This window comes from Fringilla coelebs, assembly GCF_963513975.1.
Source record: "Fringilla coelebs genome assembly, chromosome: 16".
Classification (NCBI taxonomy): domain Eukaryota; kingdom Metazoa; phylum Chordata; class Aves; order Passeriformes; family Fringillidae; genus Fringilla; species Fringilla coelebs.
Window position 1 is genome coordinate 10,200,842 of NC_140042.1, and position 15,583 is coordinate 10,216,424.

At 40.0% G+C, this 15,583-nt stretch overlaps 1 protein-coding gene across 9 annotated transcripts in view; it reads right to left on the reverse strand.

The window, feature by feature from the left end:
- The window catches only part of CLEC16A (C-type lectin domain containing 16A), a 139,299-nt gene extending 124,491 nt beyond the window's left edge, over positions 1-14,808 (reverse strand). For all 9 annotated transcript variants that reach the window (XM_084216759.1, XM_084216761.1, XM_084216760.1 and 6 more), the window contains exons 1-8: positions 14,627-14,808; positions 8,466-8,594; positions 7,715-7,848; positions 6,813-6,961; positions 6,068-6,173; positions 4,089-4,212; positions 3,056-3,230; positions 2,066-2,119 (exon numbers count right to left, since the gene is read on the reverse strand). In XM_084216759.1, coding sequence (XP_084072885.1) covers positions 2,066-2,119; positions 3,056-3,230; positions 4,089-4,212; positions 6,068-6,173; positions 6,813-6,961; positions 7,715-7,848; positions 8,466-8,594; positions 14,627-14,706 — 951 coding nt within the window. In that variant the 5' untranslated portion in view covers positions 14,707-14,808. The remainder of the gene's footprint in view (positions 1-2,065; positions 2,120-3,055; positions 3,231-4,088; positions 4,213-6,067; positions 6,174-6,812; positions 6,962-7,714; positions 7,849-8,465; positions 8,595-14,626) is intronic.
- Between the last annotated feature and the right edge of the window lie 775 nt (positions 14,809-15,583).

The following is a 15,583-nucleotide window of genomic DNA, read 5'->3' on the forward strand; positions in this document are numbered from 1 at the left end:
TTAGTTTAAATCGACTTCAAAACATAGGAGACAAGGGTATCTGACCTTTCTCTACCTTTGAAGCTACCTAGTTTTACTAACACTTCATATTCTTTCCTCCTTCTGAGAGGTGTTAATTCTCTCTCTTCAACACTTTTGAAAGGAAAGGCGTGTGATATTCTAGCAAGGAACTCATTAAAACCATTCCAGAAATTTTTTTTTTTTTAGAAACAACAAACTGATTATGGTGCACAGCATCCCCAGACCTTCCTGTGTGCCAACAACTGGCCAGACTCCAGAAAGTTCTGTGCACACAATCACTGTGCAGTGATTCATGACTAAAGGCCATGCACTAGGCTGAGCTGGATCAGAAGCAGCTTTTCTGGCTCTGAAATTGCAGCAAATCAATGTCAGCTACACAATGGCTACAGAGCACAGGAGTAAGGACCATAATGCCTGGGGCACTGAAGCATTTGACCACAAGTGCTTTGGTGCTTTACCAGAGTTCTCTGTTTACACTGACTACTTCCAGCCAAGGCTTACAAGTCTGGGCCAGCAAACAACTGGCTCCTGGACTGAACCAGCTCAGGTCCAGCTGCAATAGCCTTCTGTCAGCTTATATCCATTCTCTTCACAGGAATGTCAAGGTTGGATCCCTTATTAGTGGTTATAGCTGTAAAATTCCCAAATAATTCCTAAGTCATTAAACCTAATCACTGCTTTGAAAAAATTTAGCTAAATGCTCTTCACAGGTTTTCTGATTAAAGTCAGAAGCATTCCAGATCTCCAAAAGGGAAGTGATTATTAGCATCTAGTGGTGATCTACATAAAACTTTAAAGTCACAACACACTTCAAAAGTGCTTTGAACAACCTCCAAATCACTCGAGCTTCTGCCAATTCAGCAAGCGTTGCTTGACTGTCCACAGGCCTGTTCTGGTTCAAGAACAGCACATGCTCCCTTTGTTAGAGTGGCTGAGAAATCCCAGCAGTGCATTTTCAGGTGCTGGCATGAGTCTCTCAAGCACTTGTGTCTTATACAGGAGTAGAGCCTAGAGCATTTGCCTGGTGTCAGGAACAGAAACAGTCAGCAAGGTTTTGCAGATCCCACCCCACCACAGACAAACTCCAGGTTAAAAGAGGTGGGAGAAGATGCTTTTCTGCCAGTCACAGAAACAGTCGCTTCATTTTCTCTCTCACATCCCACTCTGATACACAAAACTAGTTCTCAGTTCTTTATGACTACTTCCATTTTCTTCTTTAAAGAGAATGAAGAACATAGATACAAATCCTGAAGTGATACCCTGTCGATACTTCCACTGAAAGCAAAGACTTGAAAAGAAGTCACAACCGTATGATGCAGATCCCTTTGGTTACAAGAAGCAGCTGCTCCCACAGTTTTATCTGTGGTAAATAACCCTCACATCACCACAATATTTTAGGTAAAAATTAAGGAGCATCATATTATATTTTCCTAGGAAAAAAAAACTTCAACCCCATACTTCTAGCAAAAACATGAAATTATGGGCCAGATCACAATAAAATGAGTACTGAAAAATTCTAAGATCAAAGAAAAAAGTACAAATTCTATGAACATTACAGATTGAAGCTATAGGCATAATGAAATTTGTTTTGTGAATTGTAAGAAAGTGAGATTTTGGTAGTGGTGGTTTTTGGGGTTTGGGTTTTCAAAGAGGAAAATTCAAACCCGAGATTTTCCATAGCTTAAGCAGATTCAAAATGCAATACAGCATCTAACTAATTTCATCTGCCATTGTATCAAGTTCTGACCCAGCATGTTGCATGTCTATTATACTTTATTTCTCAGGGCTTGTACGTAATTTGAAATGCTCTAAAGGTTACCCTGGGCAATGGGATCCACAGAAAAATGACATTAACTCAAATAAGAAGCTACTTTGTCTGCCGAAAATGTTTTACTTTCTTTTTCCTAATGAAAACCGAAAGGTTAGAAATTTGTTTTGATGATTTTTCTCGTATGTTTTGCGAAAATGATGAAAAGACGCTATTTTATAATCACAAGAGTACTGCAAAATCTGTTCTGAAACAGGAAAATATTAAAATACTTACTTGAGAAAGAAGATAGAGAGAAACCTGGAGACTTATTTTTGGACGCTCTCCACCCTACAGAAAGAGTTATGAAGAATGCTTATTTATACAAAGAATTTATATGGCTTAATGTTTTATTTTAAATTAAACTTGTGTTCCACATTCTGCTACAAAATATTCAGAAAGCATCAACCTCTTTATCTTTAACATTCACTACTTGTAAACTATTTGAAATAGAGACTCTCCAAAGAAGCATATCCCTCACTCTTCCTTGATTAAAAAATTGCAATTAATTACTGTCTCTCGTGGTCACTTCAGTAACTTAAACAGGTGAGCATGAGAAGTACATTGGTTTTCACTATACTACTATTAGTTCAAATATTTTTCTCAGTTAACATTCATTAATGACTGCTAATTAGCTATTCAGCTAGCATGAAATATTACCCACAACAGACAAATGAATGCAGGAACCTGTGCAGGTTTAAAAAAATAGTTTCTATTTCACTAAAAACCAGTTTTAGTGAAACTATCACTTAATTTAAAGGCTACACTTAAAATATAAATTCAGCTACATCACATTAAAACACAGCTTCTCTATAAATAGAAGAAAGGAGTATCAAACCCAGAAGTCTGTATTTTCTAAACTGATAGATTTTTAGATCATGGCAAATTTGCTTTTTCTGCTTTTGCCAGAAGACAAGTTAGCTTATCAGAAAAGGAAATCACACATCTCCCTGTGTCACAGAAATTTAAACCCTGTTCCAAATTTGCAGTTCTTCTTGGTCTCCGCTATGTGAGCTTTTAACTACCATGTCACCCAAAAGAGCATATTCCTTTGGTGTGCTCTTGAATGCTGTGCTCTTGAATTCCATTTCAGGCTATTTCTCTACAGCCACCTTATTTAAGCTGTTTCATGTAAACCACACATCATATACCTACTGCCCAAATCACTCTGCACACTGAAAGCAAGCAGCACCTTTGAGAATTAACTGTTTGCAGGTATTAGCTCACCTTGTCTTGATTTACTAATGAATACACGTAGAGAGGAAGAAAGAGCCTATTAAGTAGGTGGTCTGTCAGCACATCATTTAAAAATTCACAATTAATGATAAGGATATCATTAAGGTAATGCAAATGATCAAGATGTTCTGCTACCAGGTCACTCAGTTTGCCCCTATTTCTGTGCCTGAAAAGAGAGCAGAAATAAAAAATTATATGTGATCAATTGGGATAGGGAAAAAATTAACGTGCATCCCTGCCACAGATCAGCTGACTCAGGTAGACTGCCCAAAGCAAATGTTTCAGTGAAGTTCACTGAAGTCAACTAATGCAGCTGTTAAACAGTTGCCTGTATTTTCTTTAGGATGCACACATCAAGTTTTTGCCCCAAGTTTTCACAAGACCAAGCTTTGCTTCCATTGCCAGTCTTTTCACAAGCCACCTACAAAAATGAGAAGATTTTTTTTCTAAAAATTAAAGAATTAGGTGTTGTATTTAACACCTACCTCTTCACTTTAGGAAAGCAAGAAACACACAGCCACTCTAAGGGGGGGGTGGCAAGACAAACCAAGAACAACCTGAATCAACAAAGTATTTCTGTAGTTGATAGTGGAATATTACATTGTCGTGTCAGGTCTGACAGCTCACAATCAAGTTCATCTTTCTAGGTTAAATCTTTTTCCTAGAACCTTTTCAGAAAGCTCTTCTAATGAGATGACACAAAGAAAAAAAGGATGTTAGACAAAGTTTATAAGACTGAGAAGCAAAAAATACCTGTGTCTTCTGGATATCTGCTACTTTTAGCAGAATGAAACAAAGACAAAGAAAAGGCTTGCTGCAAACACTAATTTACTTGTAGAGATATCAGCAGATCAGGCACACAGCACTGTTTCTTGAAGAATCACTAAAAAACTTTAAAGAGTGAAAAGTCTGAACTGTCTACATGGGAACATATCTAGAAACTAACTACTACAGACAAAAAAAGGACACCATTGACATCTGGGAAAAGCATTTGCATTCAACAGGCAGTATTGTAAAAGCTTACTCTTCATCAGTCTGCACGCAGTTATCCAGCTCTATCACATGGCTGCCAATAAACCAGACGAGGTTGGAGAAATAAGGAACTGCAGTTTTATCTCGAATGTAATGCAGCATAGGCTGGTTGTCCACTGAAGAGAAATCATTAAAAAGAAAAATCAGTTGCCAATATTTTTATTGCTTTTAAAGAAATATAATAAAATATCTTTTGAATTTGATTACATGCTAGTTTTCCATGAGTACACACCTCACACAATCTTAGGCATGAAATGGAAATCTACAAAAATGTCACATCAGTTCTTATCTGTCTTGAATGAGCCTAATGTTGATATATTTACAGATGTCTGAAAATAAACAAAGCTAGTGGAATTCAGAAAGGTTCTTTTAGCACATTATTTATTAAAAAGAAGAGAGAAGCGCAAGAATAAAGCAGTAATGCTGAGAGTCAAGCTAGTTAGACTTACATGACACTGCATTAAGGAACACAGGAATCATCAGTGAAGGAAGGGCAAAAGAAACAGACAACAGTTAACAGGATTAGGAACTGGGATAGTGACATCCTCTAAAAGGGTTTAAAATGCTAAAGCACAAAGCATCTAACCTAAAACATACAGGCTAGCAGTTAGAGCAGAATATATGCAAACAGGTAGTCAGAAAATGATCAGACCTGAACATCTGAGCTCTGCCTTTAACTCTAACCATTATACCACTACAACATTCAATGAAAATTCTAGAAAAGTAATTTTTTTAATAAAAATACTTAGTTGCAAAAATATATCACAAATAGGATACGAAGCCTATAATCTGCTCTTTTTTGTGAGCTCATACTTGCATTTAAAGTTCCTTGAAGTAGAAGGCAAGTACCAAGTGCCCATTTCTCATACAAGAAAAAGTGTTGCAGCCAACACTGTAAAGACCCTATTTGCTATGCAGGCTATCGAGTCATTTGCAAAGCAAAGAGCTCATTGTTTTAAAACAGACCTCATATGCTTCTCTGAAGACTGTGAAACCACTTCTTCTCTTAAGTGACAGAAAGTTGTGTAAATTAAACATGTAATTTAACATGTAAATTAAAATGTAATTTAATTTATGAACATATTGCATAATACATATTACCTTATAGCATGCTGATTTCAGAGGTAGAAGTTCAGAATAAACATTTTTTTTACAGAGAACACTGTGAACAGTTTATTAAAAATCTTAAATATCCCAAGAAAAATTTAGGGGAAAGTGACTTTTGGACATTGGGGTTTAGAATAGACATTCTCAAAGTAGAGCTAACTTCAAAGTTCAACCAGGTTGCTGAGGTCCCTGCTGAGTTTTGAAGACCTCCAACAGTAGAGATGCCTCAGTTTCTCTGGAAAACTCGTTGCAGTGCTCAACTACTCTCACAGTGAAGCTTTAGGTTTTTTCCTTATGTCTTACTGGAACACCCAGGAGAGGAGTTTGACACAGCAGCCTCCTGGCCTTCACTGAGCACCTGTGGGAATGGTCCAGCTCCTCTTGATTCTGGAGTGACTGCAGCACCTAACAGTTCTACAGTCATTTTAATGCACTTCCAATCCAAAAGGGAGTCAGGTCGGTTTCTGCTTCATACAGAAGAAAGCTCAATTTTATAAGTAAAAGATAATTCATATTCTTAAAACACTCTGGTTTTGGGGTTTTTGTTTGTTTATTTTTAAAATACAGTCACATTGTGACCTCTCTTGGAAGGGAAGCTAAAGTTCCTTTTGTATGCCTGACACTTTTGGGGGTTTTTTAAAGCCAGTTTCATTGGTGAGAAAACAATATCATTTACAAGTACATACTGCAGGTTTGGGATAGTTGTCACAAAAGTAAAAAAATGTTTATCTGAAACTTGTCAACATGTTAAGCTTTTCATTCTCACAAAGCAGACAGCAAACCCTCACAGATAAATAAGTGAAAATTAAACTACAATGAAACTAGATTTGCACACATACCTTTTTTAATATATAAAAAGCGTACCTTTGTAGACATTTAAGGTTATAGTCCTAACAGCAATCCTGACCATGCTTTCGGGGTGGTTAAAAAACTTAATAGCTTCAGTGTACAAAGCAAAGTCATTAGTGTGCTGTAACAAGAGGAAAGAAAATATTTATTCATTAAACATGTACACAATATGGCTTAGGATTCTGTATAAATTATGTTTTCTCTATATTAACTTGGTATCTTTACCTTCTACTTAAGTAATCAAAAGGATTTTACAATGCACACTCAGCTGCATTTGTAGCTCTGCATTAAGATGAGCTGCTTTAAGCACCAGAGCTTCCCAGGATAGCTGCACACATAGCCAGTGCTTTCATGCCCTCTTCTGGCAGAAAGCAGAGTGCAGAGAGGAAAAACCCAGTTCAACTTTGCCCTTTGACTCAGCTTTTTGGACTTTGACTAAACCTCTTAGAACCAAGTGATGCAATAGAAAAGATCCTGTTTATGAAAGCACAAGAAAAGAAAGCATAAAGCAGACTTTAAAACTACCGAAATGATCCATTATAACACTAACTTCCAGATTTTTAGTTTATTATAGTTGTAAGAGGACAAAGCCATGCTTGTACAGAGATCCTCACAAACAAATTCACAACCACTGGTATGGCCATTATAAAAAAAAAGCAAGACATTATGAGACAAGAGACTTAAACAGAATAGGTGCCACACTCCTATCAACTTCTAATTCAAGTCCTCTTATCATTATACTGCAACTTTTTTTACTTACCTCATTATAAAAGAAATGTACAGTATGATTATTGAGTTTCAGGGAAAGAGTTTTCAAAAATGAGATGTAATATGCCATGATCTCCTCATCAGAAAAGTCAAATTTGTGGACAATAATGGAATTCACATGGTTATTAGAGAGCAGGTAGTCTGGGAAAAAAAAAAAGTATTTACACAGGTTAACAAAAAAAATCACTGTGGTACCAGGCTGTATTTAAAGTGCCAGCTAGAAAGCAACAACCTGATGCTTGAAGATCACAATTTTGAGCTAAACAGCTCAAGTGATGCCTTTGAGCATCAATATAAAGGATCTGCATCCTACAAAGGTCTTTGCTCCCAAGACCAGGACAACTGAGAATATACTTCATCTTCCTCAATTCAGGTAAGCTCTGCAGCTAATAACACTTAACTCTTTTTCTCCCAAAGTCCCAACTCTCCAAGGCTTGATGAAGACTTTCATAACAGTCATGGAATACTTCAAACTATTAATTCTCCATCCTCTATGTATTTTGCCAAAAACCTTTGAAGGAACCTCCTGTGGCTGACTGCCAGCACCAATGATGTCAGAACAGTTACAGTACAAATTCCACACCAGAGTTTCACCACATGACCTGCGGCAGCAAGTGAACATTTCAGATCACGACTATTTTGACTTAAGGTATCCCTTGGAATGCGCAAAATACTTGTTGTACCAAAAAACTACTTTTGCATCACTGAAAATTTACATTCCAAGGTATTGTGGAATCAGTTTGCACCATATTTTTGGTAGTGTTCCATTTAAAAGACTGTTAGTAATTCATATAGTTCTGTGCAGGGGTACTAGGACTAAATTTCATTGAATGAAAGGGAATCCAATCAACTCTAGACCACTTCATCCTAAGCAGTTTGGAACTGTGTCCTTACACAGGGATGTTTCATGGCTGATGTTTTCAAAAAGGATGTTCAGAGTCTGCAGCAGCTGCACACACACATAACGACCTGACTTCTGACGCAGGATGTTCAGGAAGAACTCAAACATATTCTTCTCCAAGAAAAAGCTGAAAGAAAATAAAGGTGTAATTAAGTCACATGCTGTAAGTAACAGGAACATAATTTGGCTAGGAGCAGGAATGATTCAAGGCAACACTGACAAACAGCATGTTTTGCTTTTATGAACAATTACTTTGCAAAGTTGCATCTGTATAACAAAAGAATATCTTTCAAAAACCTTAATACTAAACAAGAGGGCTTAAAAATTCAAATTATGCAGAAAAAAAGGTAACATGTAATGAGGGCCTTTCTTACTGTATTTTTAGTATATTCAATTCATCAGGCAGCTCTAAATACGACAGCTAGAATTTGTGGAATCTTAGGTAAATTGAAGCAATGTGATATTAATAGATGTACTGAGTAAATTTGGACCCTAATATAGCTTAGAGTTCATATTTATATCAAAAGAATGGGGAGTCAAACAAAAGCAGTACTTGAAAGGGGCTCTGGAATCCAAACACTTTTTAGAAGCAGCAAATTCTTGTATGACATGAATATGAACCCGCTCACACATCTACTACAGGACACCTATTTACATATAGTAACAAAACACAGTCTGTACAACTCCAAGCATTCTTCAAACACAAAAGCAGAGTTTCAGAGAGAACTGGCTCAGGATACTCACTCAAACACTGAGCTGTCATTCTGATCCCCCCAGATTAGGATCTCTGTGATGGAACGAATGGTCTCCACCAGCAGGTTGCGGTTGTGATCTGTTACGACCGTATTTTTACTCAAAATATGATACATGTACCTAAAAGAGAACAGAAGTACAATTAATGTGCTATCCTGTCACTTCCACATGCACCATGTCTGTCTTTCATCACTGTACTAATGCAGACACACACATATGCACACACCAAGTCCAATAGTTGTACAATTTTAAACCCCTAAAATTTCCTTCTAATACTGATGCAGAGAGAAAAGTAATTGTTAAACAGAGTGACAAAGGAAACAAATGTCCCCCCAGCCAAGTGAATTATGGGTGCTTATCCATATGTTAACATAGAACTAGAAACTGTGCAACTGGTCCCAAGATGCTTCTTCTGTGAATTTCTTTGGAATATGTTGAAGTCAAAGGAGTGATGAGCAAGAGAAACAGAAGGAGCAGGTAAGCCTGCAGTAGCTGATATGGAAAAGTGGCAATGAGGCCTAACCCTTCCCTTGAGTGGCACATGAGTTTCATCCCTTCTCCTGCCTGCAGAGCCCCCTCACAGACTCACATCAATTTTGGTGTTTAATACCAGCACCCTCAAAGACTATTCATTCACCTTGGCAAAACTTCATCAGGTCTCTGGTCCTTTGAGCACTCCCAGAAATCAGTATTTCGCAGAAACACTGATTAGAAAGGGGGTAAAGTCCACCTTTATCATTTCAAAGGGCAAGAGTTTAAGACTGTCAAGTGCAGCTTAAAAAAGGGTATGTCTATATCACAGGTGACAGGAAGCTATAGAGAATGCAAGCCCCTCAGGTTTTAAGTCTCAGAATGTTACTCTTCAAGGAAGCACTTTTTTTTCTTTTATATTGAGATTAAAAAAAAACTCCGGTAAATATAAGAAAGGTGCACAGGTTTGAATATAAATACAAAACCATGAGGGAAATTTCATGCCATTTTCAAGTTTGGATTCCTAAACACAGCTCCTATATTATTATGCTATGACTGCAGTGAAAACCAGGAGTAACACCTCAGCATTTCTGTGCAAATACTCACAAGTGTTTGGAAAGGCTGACAAATTTCCCATATTATTAGTCTTGCCATGAATAGTGGAGTTAATCAAACTTCCAGGATCTAATTCTGTGAAAACAGCCTCTGTCCTGACCCTGGGGCAGCCTTCATTATTGTTTTGGATTCCATGAGAGTTTGTTCAATGATTAAGACTAAAATTTTAGGAATCTCATTAGTAGAATTTTGCCAAGCTTCTGTAAGGTTCCAAAAAACACAGTGCATTTCTAAAAAAAAATTTGGGGTGTTTAGTTTATGGCTTAAAGTAAGATGCTTAGGTCAAAAAACAGGCTTGAAATCGTATTTCAAAAAAACAGGATTCCCATCAATTTTATCAACATTAAAAAACTGAATCACTACACTGGGCAAACATGCAGCCAGAGACTAAAATGCTATTTAACTGAATACTCACGTGAGGCTGTTCCAAATATTTATCAGACTTACAAAGACATTAGCTAGTTTCAGAACCTTTTACTTGAACTCAAAAAGTCTCTCACAAACACTTAAGAACTTTGATCATATTTACAATTTATTCAAAATATGTCAAATTTGGTTTTGGGAGCCTTCTTCAACCACAGAGCTGCCACTCAGTTGGGCAGAGTTACACAGGACTTGCAGCAAGAAACAGTCAGTCCTCACAAGCCAGGTAAGGAACAGGTGCTATTTCAGAGAAGCTGAGGGTAAAACACTGTGTGCTTACTGTTCTTGATATTACTTAAACATCAAACAACAATTCTGCTGTGTTGAGTACTGCACAAGGACACAAGAAGTAAAGAGCCCTCAGAAGTTCACAGCTTTCACAAACTTGAAACCACATGCTCCCTTCCCTCACTCCCCTAATCAGCTAAGTGGCAAAGCTGGCACTACATTACAAAAGCCATTACCATATTTTATATATATATATCACCAGCCAGTAAAGAGGAGGAAAAAGGGAATGGGTGGGGGGGGGAGGACTGTCTTTTCTTCATCTTTCTCTTCAGTAAAAAAAATTCTCTCCCTCTTCATGGTGTTTTTTCCCCTCCCTCCTAAATCAACACTCATTTTCAAATCCAAAACAGTCACTGATCACATTGAAACCACTTTTTGAAAAGTTGATTCTCAGCTGTGTCCTACAGTCATAACTGCCTGGTCACGTGCGGTACCATAAAAGTCATTAAATAGCAAAACAGAGAGCACCTGGAAATCCTCTTCCACTAATCTGAGGATCACAGATTCCTTCTGTGGAGACTGACAGTGGGATGGCTCACAGTGAAGATGTGAGAGCTTAAGGCTGATCACCTGTAAGAATTCCTGGGGTTTCTAAAACAGCACATGGCGCACAAGCCCTGGACAAACTTCCCATTAGGGCACTTTGTGCATCATAAGGACAGTGAATCAAAAGACAAAGCACAAACTCAGTCGCTGCTCTGAGGATGCAGCAGTTAATGGAGCAGAGAACATCTGAAGAGATGGCAATTAGATCAGTTCATTCCACAATAATTTTAACAACTTCCTGAAACAGTAATTAATACTATATTACTTCACATGTTTTAGACTATTCATATGAAGTCACATAAAAATTATTACATCTGTGAACATGTATTTCTCATTAATAAATTACATTATACAAACTTGGGATTAAAGTTTACTCCAGCAGTAGAATTTTGGGTATGGGAAACAGTGGAAAGAATAACAAGCTATTTTAGGAGTATGAAATATAGGGCATTACAAACACAAAAAGCAAGAAGCATTTAATAGTCAGGAATACATTATCTCCAAATTTATTTACTTAGTAGCAGCCTTACAGCAAGATTCCTCAATCTGCTAAGGCACTGATGCATTTAGAGGAAACCTGAGCTTCACCTTCAAGCTATTCCTTTTTATTTCCTTTTTTATTTATCCTATGTGCTTGAAAATGCACAAGGAAGCATAAACTGCTTGCTTCTCTTTACAGACACGTGAAATACCATATTATGACAACATGAAGTATCACACAAACTCAATTTTTTTGTATTTAGATAAATCCTTAAAGGCTGTCTCTAAATGCAGATTACAAGGGATCAAGTTTGTCCTTCAAAACACAAAACTATCAAAGAGGAGACTTTTGTCATCTCTATATCTGAAGACAAAAACACATCATGCAAGAAGTGCCAAAGCACTCAATACCATCAGGATCAGTGGGAGATGTTACCAGCAACTTAAGAAACCAAGCAAAATTATGAACACTTTTCTGGTTAAAACCCATGTTCAAAGGCGTAACATAGTAACTCATGAATATCGTAAGTGCATATTAATGACTTTCCTACTTATTACTTACAAAAATACACTGAAACAGGGCCCAGACCTGACCATAACAGGCCTGCTCCTTCACACTGCTTGCAATCAGGTAATTGCATATTGTTCTCACAGAGGACACCTGATGCACAGCACAGACAGTGCCTCAGGAAATGAATCACCCATGAAAAAAAAGACTTCAAGCACACCTTTATGGACACTGCATCTGACCAAGGCATGGGAAATGTTCAGCACCCAATTTTAATGGCATGCAACCTTTTGTGCAATCACAATGCAATTAAAATACCAAGTGCAGAAGCAACCATGGGAAATGTGCTTGACAGTAACAACAGGGCTGTGTAAAATAACATAGAAAAGTAGGGGGAAAAGTCTGACTTAGAAACAAAGACACACAAAAAGACCAACTTCTCTGAGATGTACCCAGGCAGTGACTAGCACTGTGCCATCCTTCTCTAGATGGCATTTCAGAAGTTGGATTAAATTTTAACTGTTTTCACTAGATCAAGAGACTGTATAAAAACACCTCATACAAACAGCCTCACAATTTTCCTTCAGCCAATCCATTCTCTGGCATGTTTGCAGGAAGACTGAATAGCAAAATTTCAAAAGCAAACCTCAAACAAACGACATTAAAGCTGATGGGAAAGATCCAGCATTTACTGACAAAAAGCAGTAATGCTGCTGGTATCAATAAGCATGTGGATTGTTTACAATTTAGACTAAACTCTACCTTATGCAAGTTTAAAAATAAAAATGTTCCCACAAGGCTAGCCCAGACTGATTTCAGCCCTGTAACATAGCATAATATACCTTTTACAGGCTGAGCTAACCTGTAATGGCAAGGCAGGGGTGTTGTAATCAGCTCCTTCATATGGAACACAAAATGGGGCTTTGATGAGTTGAAAAGATGAGAAGGTAAACAGCTTACAAGTGAGCTTACTGAGACTTTCTTTCTTTCATGACCCCAAAACAAAGGCTCTCTGACCTTTTTCCTTCTGTTACTTTATCCACATCAACCCTTGGAAAAGACCTAAATTTCACCTTTCCTGTTTGCATCTTGCTGAAATTCACACAGCCTGGATAAACAAACACTTAAAATATACATAGTATAAAGAGATCAAAGTCTCATCTGTCCTTTACATACAACCATTTGAGATTCATAATTATAGAAATCACATGCAAAACAGCAAAGACCAAAGCTCGTACTTCAGTAGATAAATATATACTTCAACTCTCTGATAACGAGCCACAGCACTTACAGCCCAATTCCCCATTGCTACAAATGAGGTAGGGTGTCATTTTTCTATTCTCTGTGGCTCCAACAGATCATATGGACACATTTTTCTGACATATGAAAGTAAGTCTCAAGTCTCACACTTTTTTTTCACTAAACTTAAATTCAGTTTTCTCAAATTTCATCATGCATCAGCATTCTTGCTCTATCTTCAAGTCAAATATCTAAGCCAGACAGAGCTAAAGCTCTACTAATGCTGGGTAGTACACAGTAACTACTCCTTCAACAGAACATTCCTACGTTTACATCTGAGCGTGACTTTTCCACTTTATCCTGTAACACCAGACTACACTGGCTTGCTAGTCTGACCTACAATGCTTTCAAAATTATTTCTGCAATGCTACTGCCTCATTAGTTTTGTATTCATGGGCTTGAGTCCTGTGTCTTTGGTAAAAAGCATTGCATTTCAGATAGTCTTGCTCATTTTGAATATTTTTCCAGTTTAGAGACAAGGACCAGAATCCATAAATCACCTTTGATAAAGCAACTACAAGATCCAAATCTTGTACAGGGCATCCTGCTCGTTACTGTCAGAACCCATTCATGTCCTCCTTGAAAGATGACTGAAAACTACTAGGCACTTTTTCTCAATGAGCTACATAGTCACAGTGATTTCATTTAGAAAGTGCTTCATCTCTCAATGACCTCCTTTTCTCGTTCAGTACAACGAGAAGCTATCAAGGTGGTTCTCATTTTTCTTGCAATAGCGGAACACTTAAAATGGAACAGGGAAATCAAAATTTTTATCCCTTGCCACCCTTCCAACTCTCCAGCGGCAGAGCTAGGAAAAAACTATTCCACCCTCCGCAGCCAGCAGTAACACACGGCTGTGGGGGTCCAGAACACGTTATAGTTCTCAAGCTCAAAGCTTTCCTTCTGCAGCAGCTGCTGCGTCCTGCAGCCCAGGGCACAGCGCGGCCCGAGCGCCGTGACTCACTGCTGACGATGGCCCTCCCCACACAGCCCCGAGCAGCACTGCTCACGCTCCGGCACCAGCCCTCGGCCCCCCGCCTCAGCCGCCAGGAAACAAACAAAGTTCTCCCTCACGAAGAATGTGGTATTTCTTGTATCTATGAGGCCCCGCACTCTACTCCACTCTGAGGCATTACTAAAAACAAAACAAACACGTATGGCAGCCCGGAGTGTGACATTACATGACGAACTAAGTCTGCCCTGAAAACCTTCTGGGACGGAGAAGCCGGTTTCCGTGAGGAGGACACCATACCACAGAGCCTCCGACAGCGGGGACTGCTCCGGGCGCTTTCCCCTCAGGAGAGCTGCGGCAAAACGCCCCGGCGAAAACAGGAGCGCCTGGGGAGCGTCGTCCGCCGAGCCGCCCTCTCCTCTCCCGGCCCCGCGGCCGGCTTCGAAGGAAACCTGCCCGAGCAGCTCTGCGGACGGAGCCTGACCGCAACCGCCCCCTCCGAGTCCCCTCACACCCCCGCCATCCTCCGCCCTCACCACCGCCCCGAGCCCGCGGCCGCCCCCCGCTCACTTGAGGTGGTCCAAGGAGTGGATGCTGCGGGCGGCCTTCCCGTGTCCGCCGCCCACCCAGCTGCGGGAGCGGCCGAACATGCTGGCAGCGGAAGGCTGCTCCGGCCCGCGGGCCCTACGGCCTCATAGCCCAGCGGGGCGAGCGGGCGACCGGCAGGCGGGGACCGGCCCGGAGCCTCGGCGGCGGAACCGGCGCGCACAGCGCATGCGCGGCCAGGGCACGCCGGAAAGCGCCGGCCCCGCCCCGCCCCCGGCCCGCGGACTGCGAGTCCCAGGGAGCACTGCGGGGGGCGGGGCCAAGACCTCAACGGGCGGGGCGGGGCGGGGCCTGCGCCGGGCGCGCTCTGGGGCCGGCTCGCTTAATACAACATTAGAGAGTAAACGGAACCCGAACCAGAAAAAAATCCCCACATTAAACGTGTGAGTGTACGTCCTAAATGTGTTGTAATTTGAGGTAAAATTTGGCCCCTGACAGTCCTTGGTCGGCTTCCATAACTCAAATGAAGCTGTTCTGTGGGGTCACTCCTGTGCTGCAAGACGCAGCGTCAGAAATTCAGCTGCTGGCATTCCCCTTGCTGAGGGGATTCCAGTAAGGATTTTAAATCAGCCTAAAAATTAAGGAAGAACAAAGAGAAGGGGACCCTTGACTGTCTTGACCTAGTTTTGTATTTTTAATTTTTTTTTGCTTTAGCCAGAGAAATAAACTAAATCTATTTATATCTCAGTAAAAGCTGAAGAGTTTGTCAAGCAGTATCAAAAATGCACCGAGTTTAAAATCCCGCCTTCGGTTATATTTTGGTATAGGTAAAGCCTTGGTCAGCAAAGAAACACCTGCACCGCAGCCGAGAGGGGCCGGGCCCGCAGTGCTGCTCTAGGAGGGCCTCGGTCACAGCAGAGGTCGTGAAACAACTTCCAGGGGCGAAGGCACTGCCCAAGCCTGCCCGCGCTGCCCCGCTCC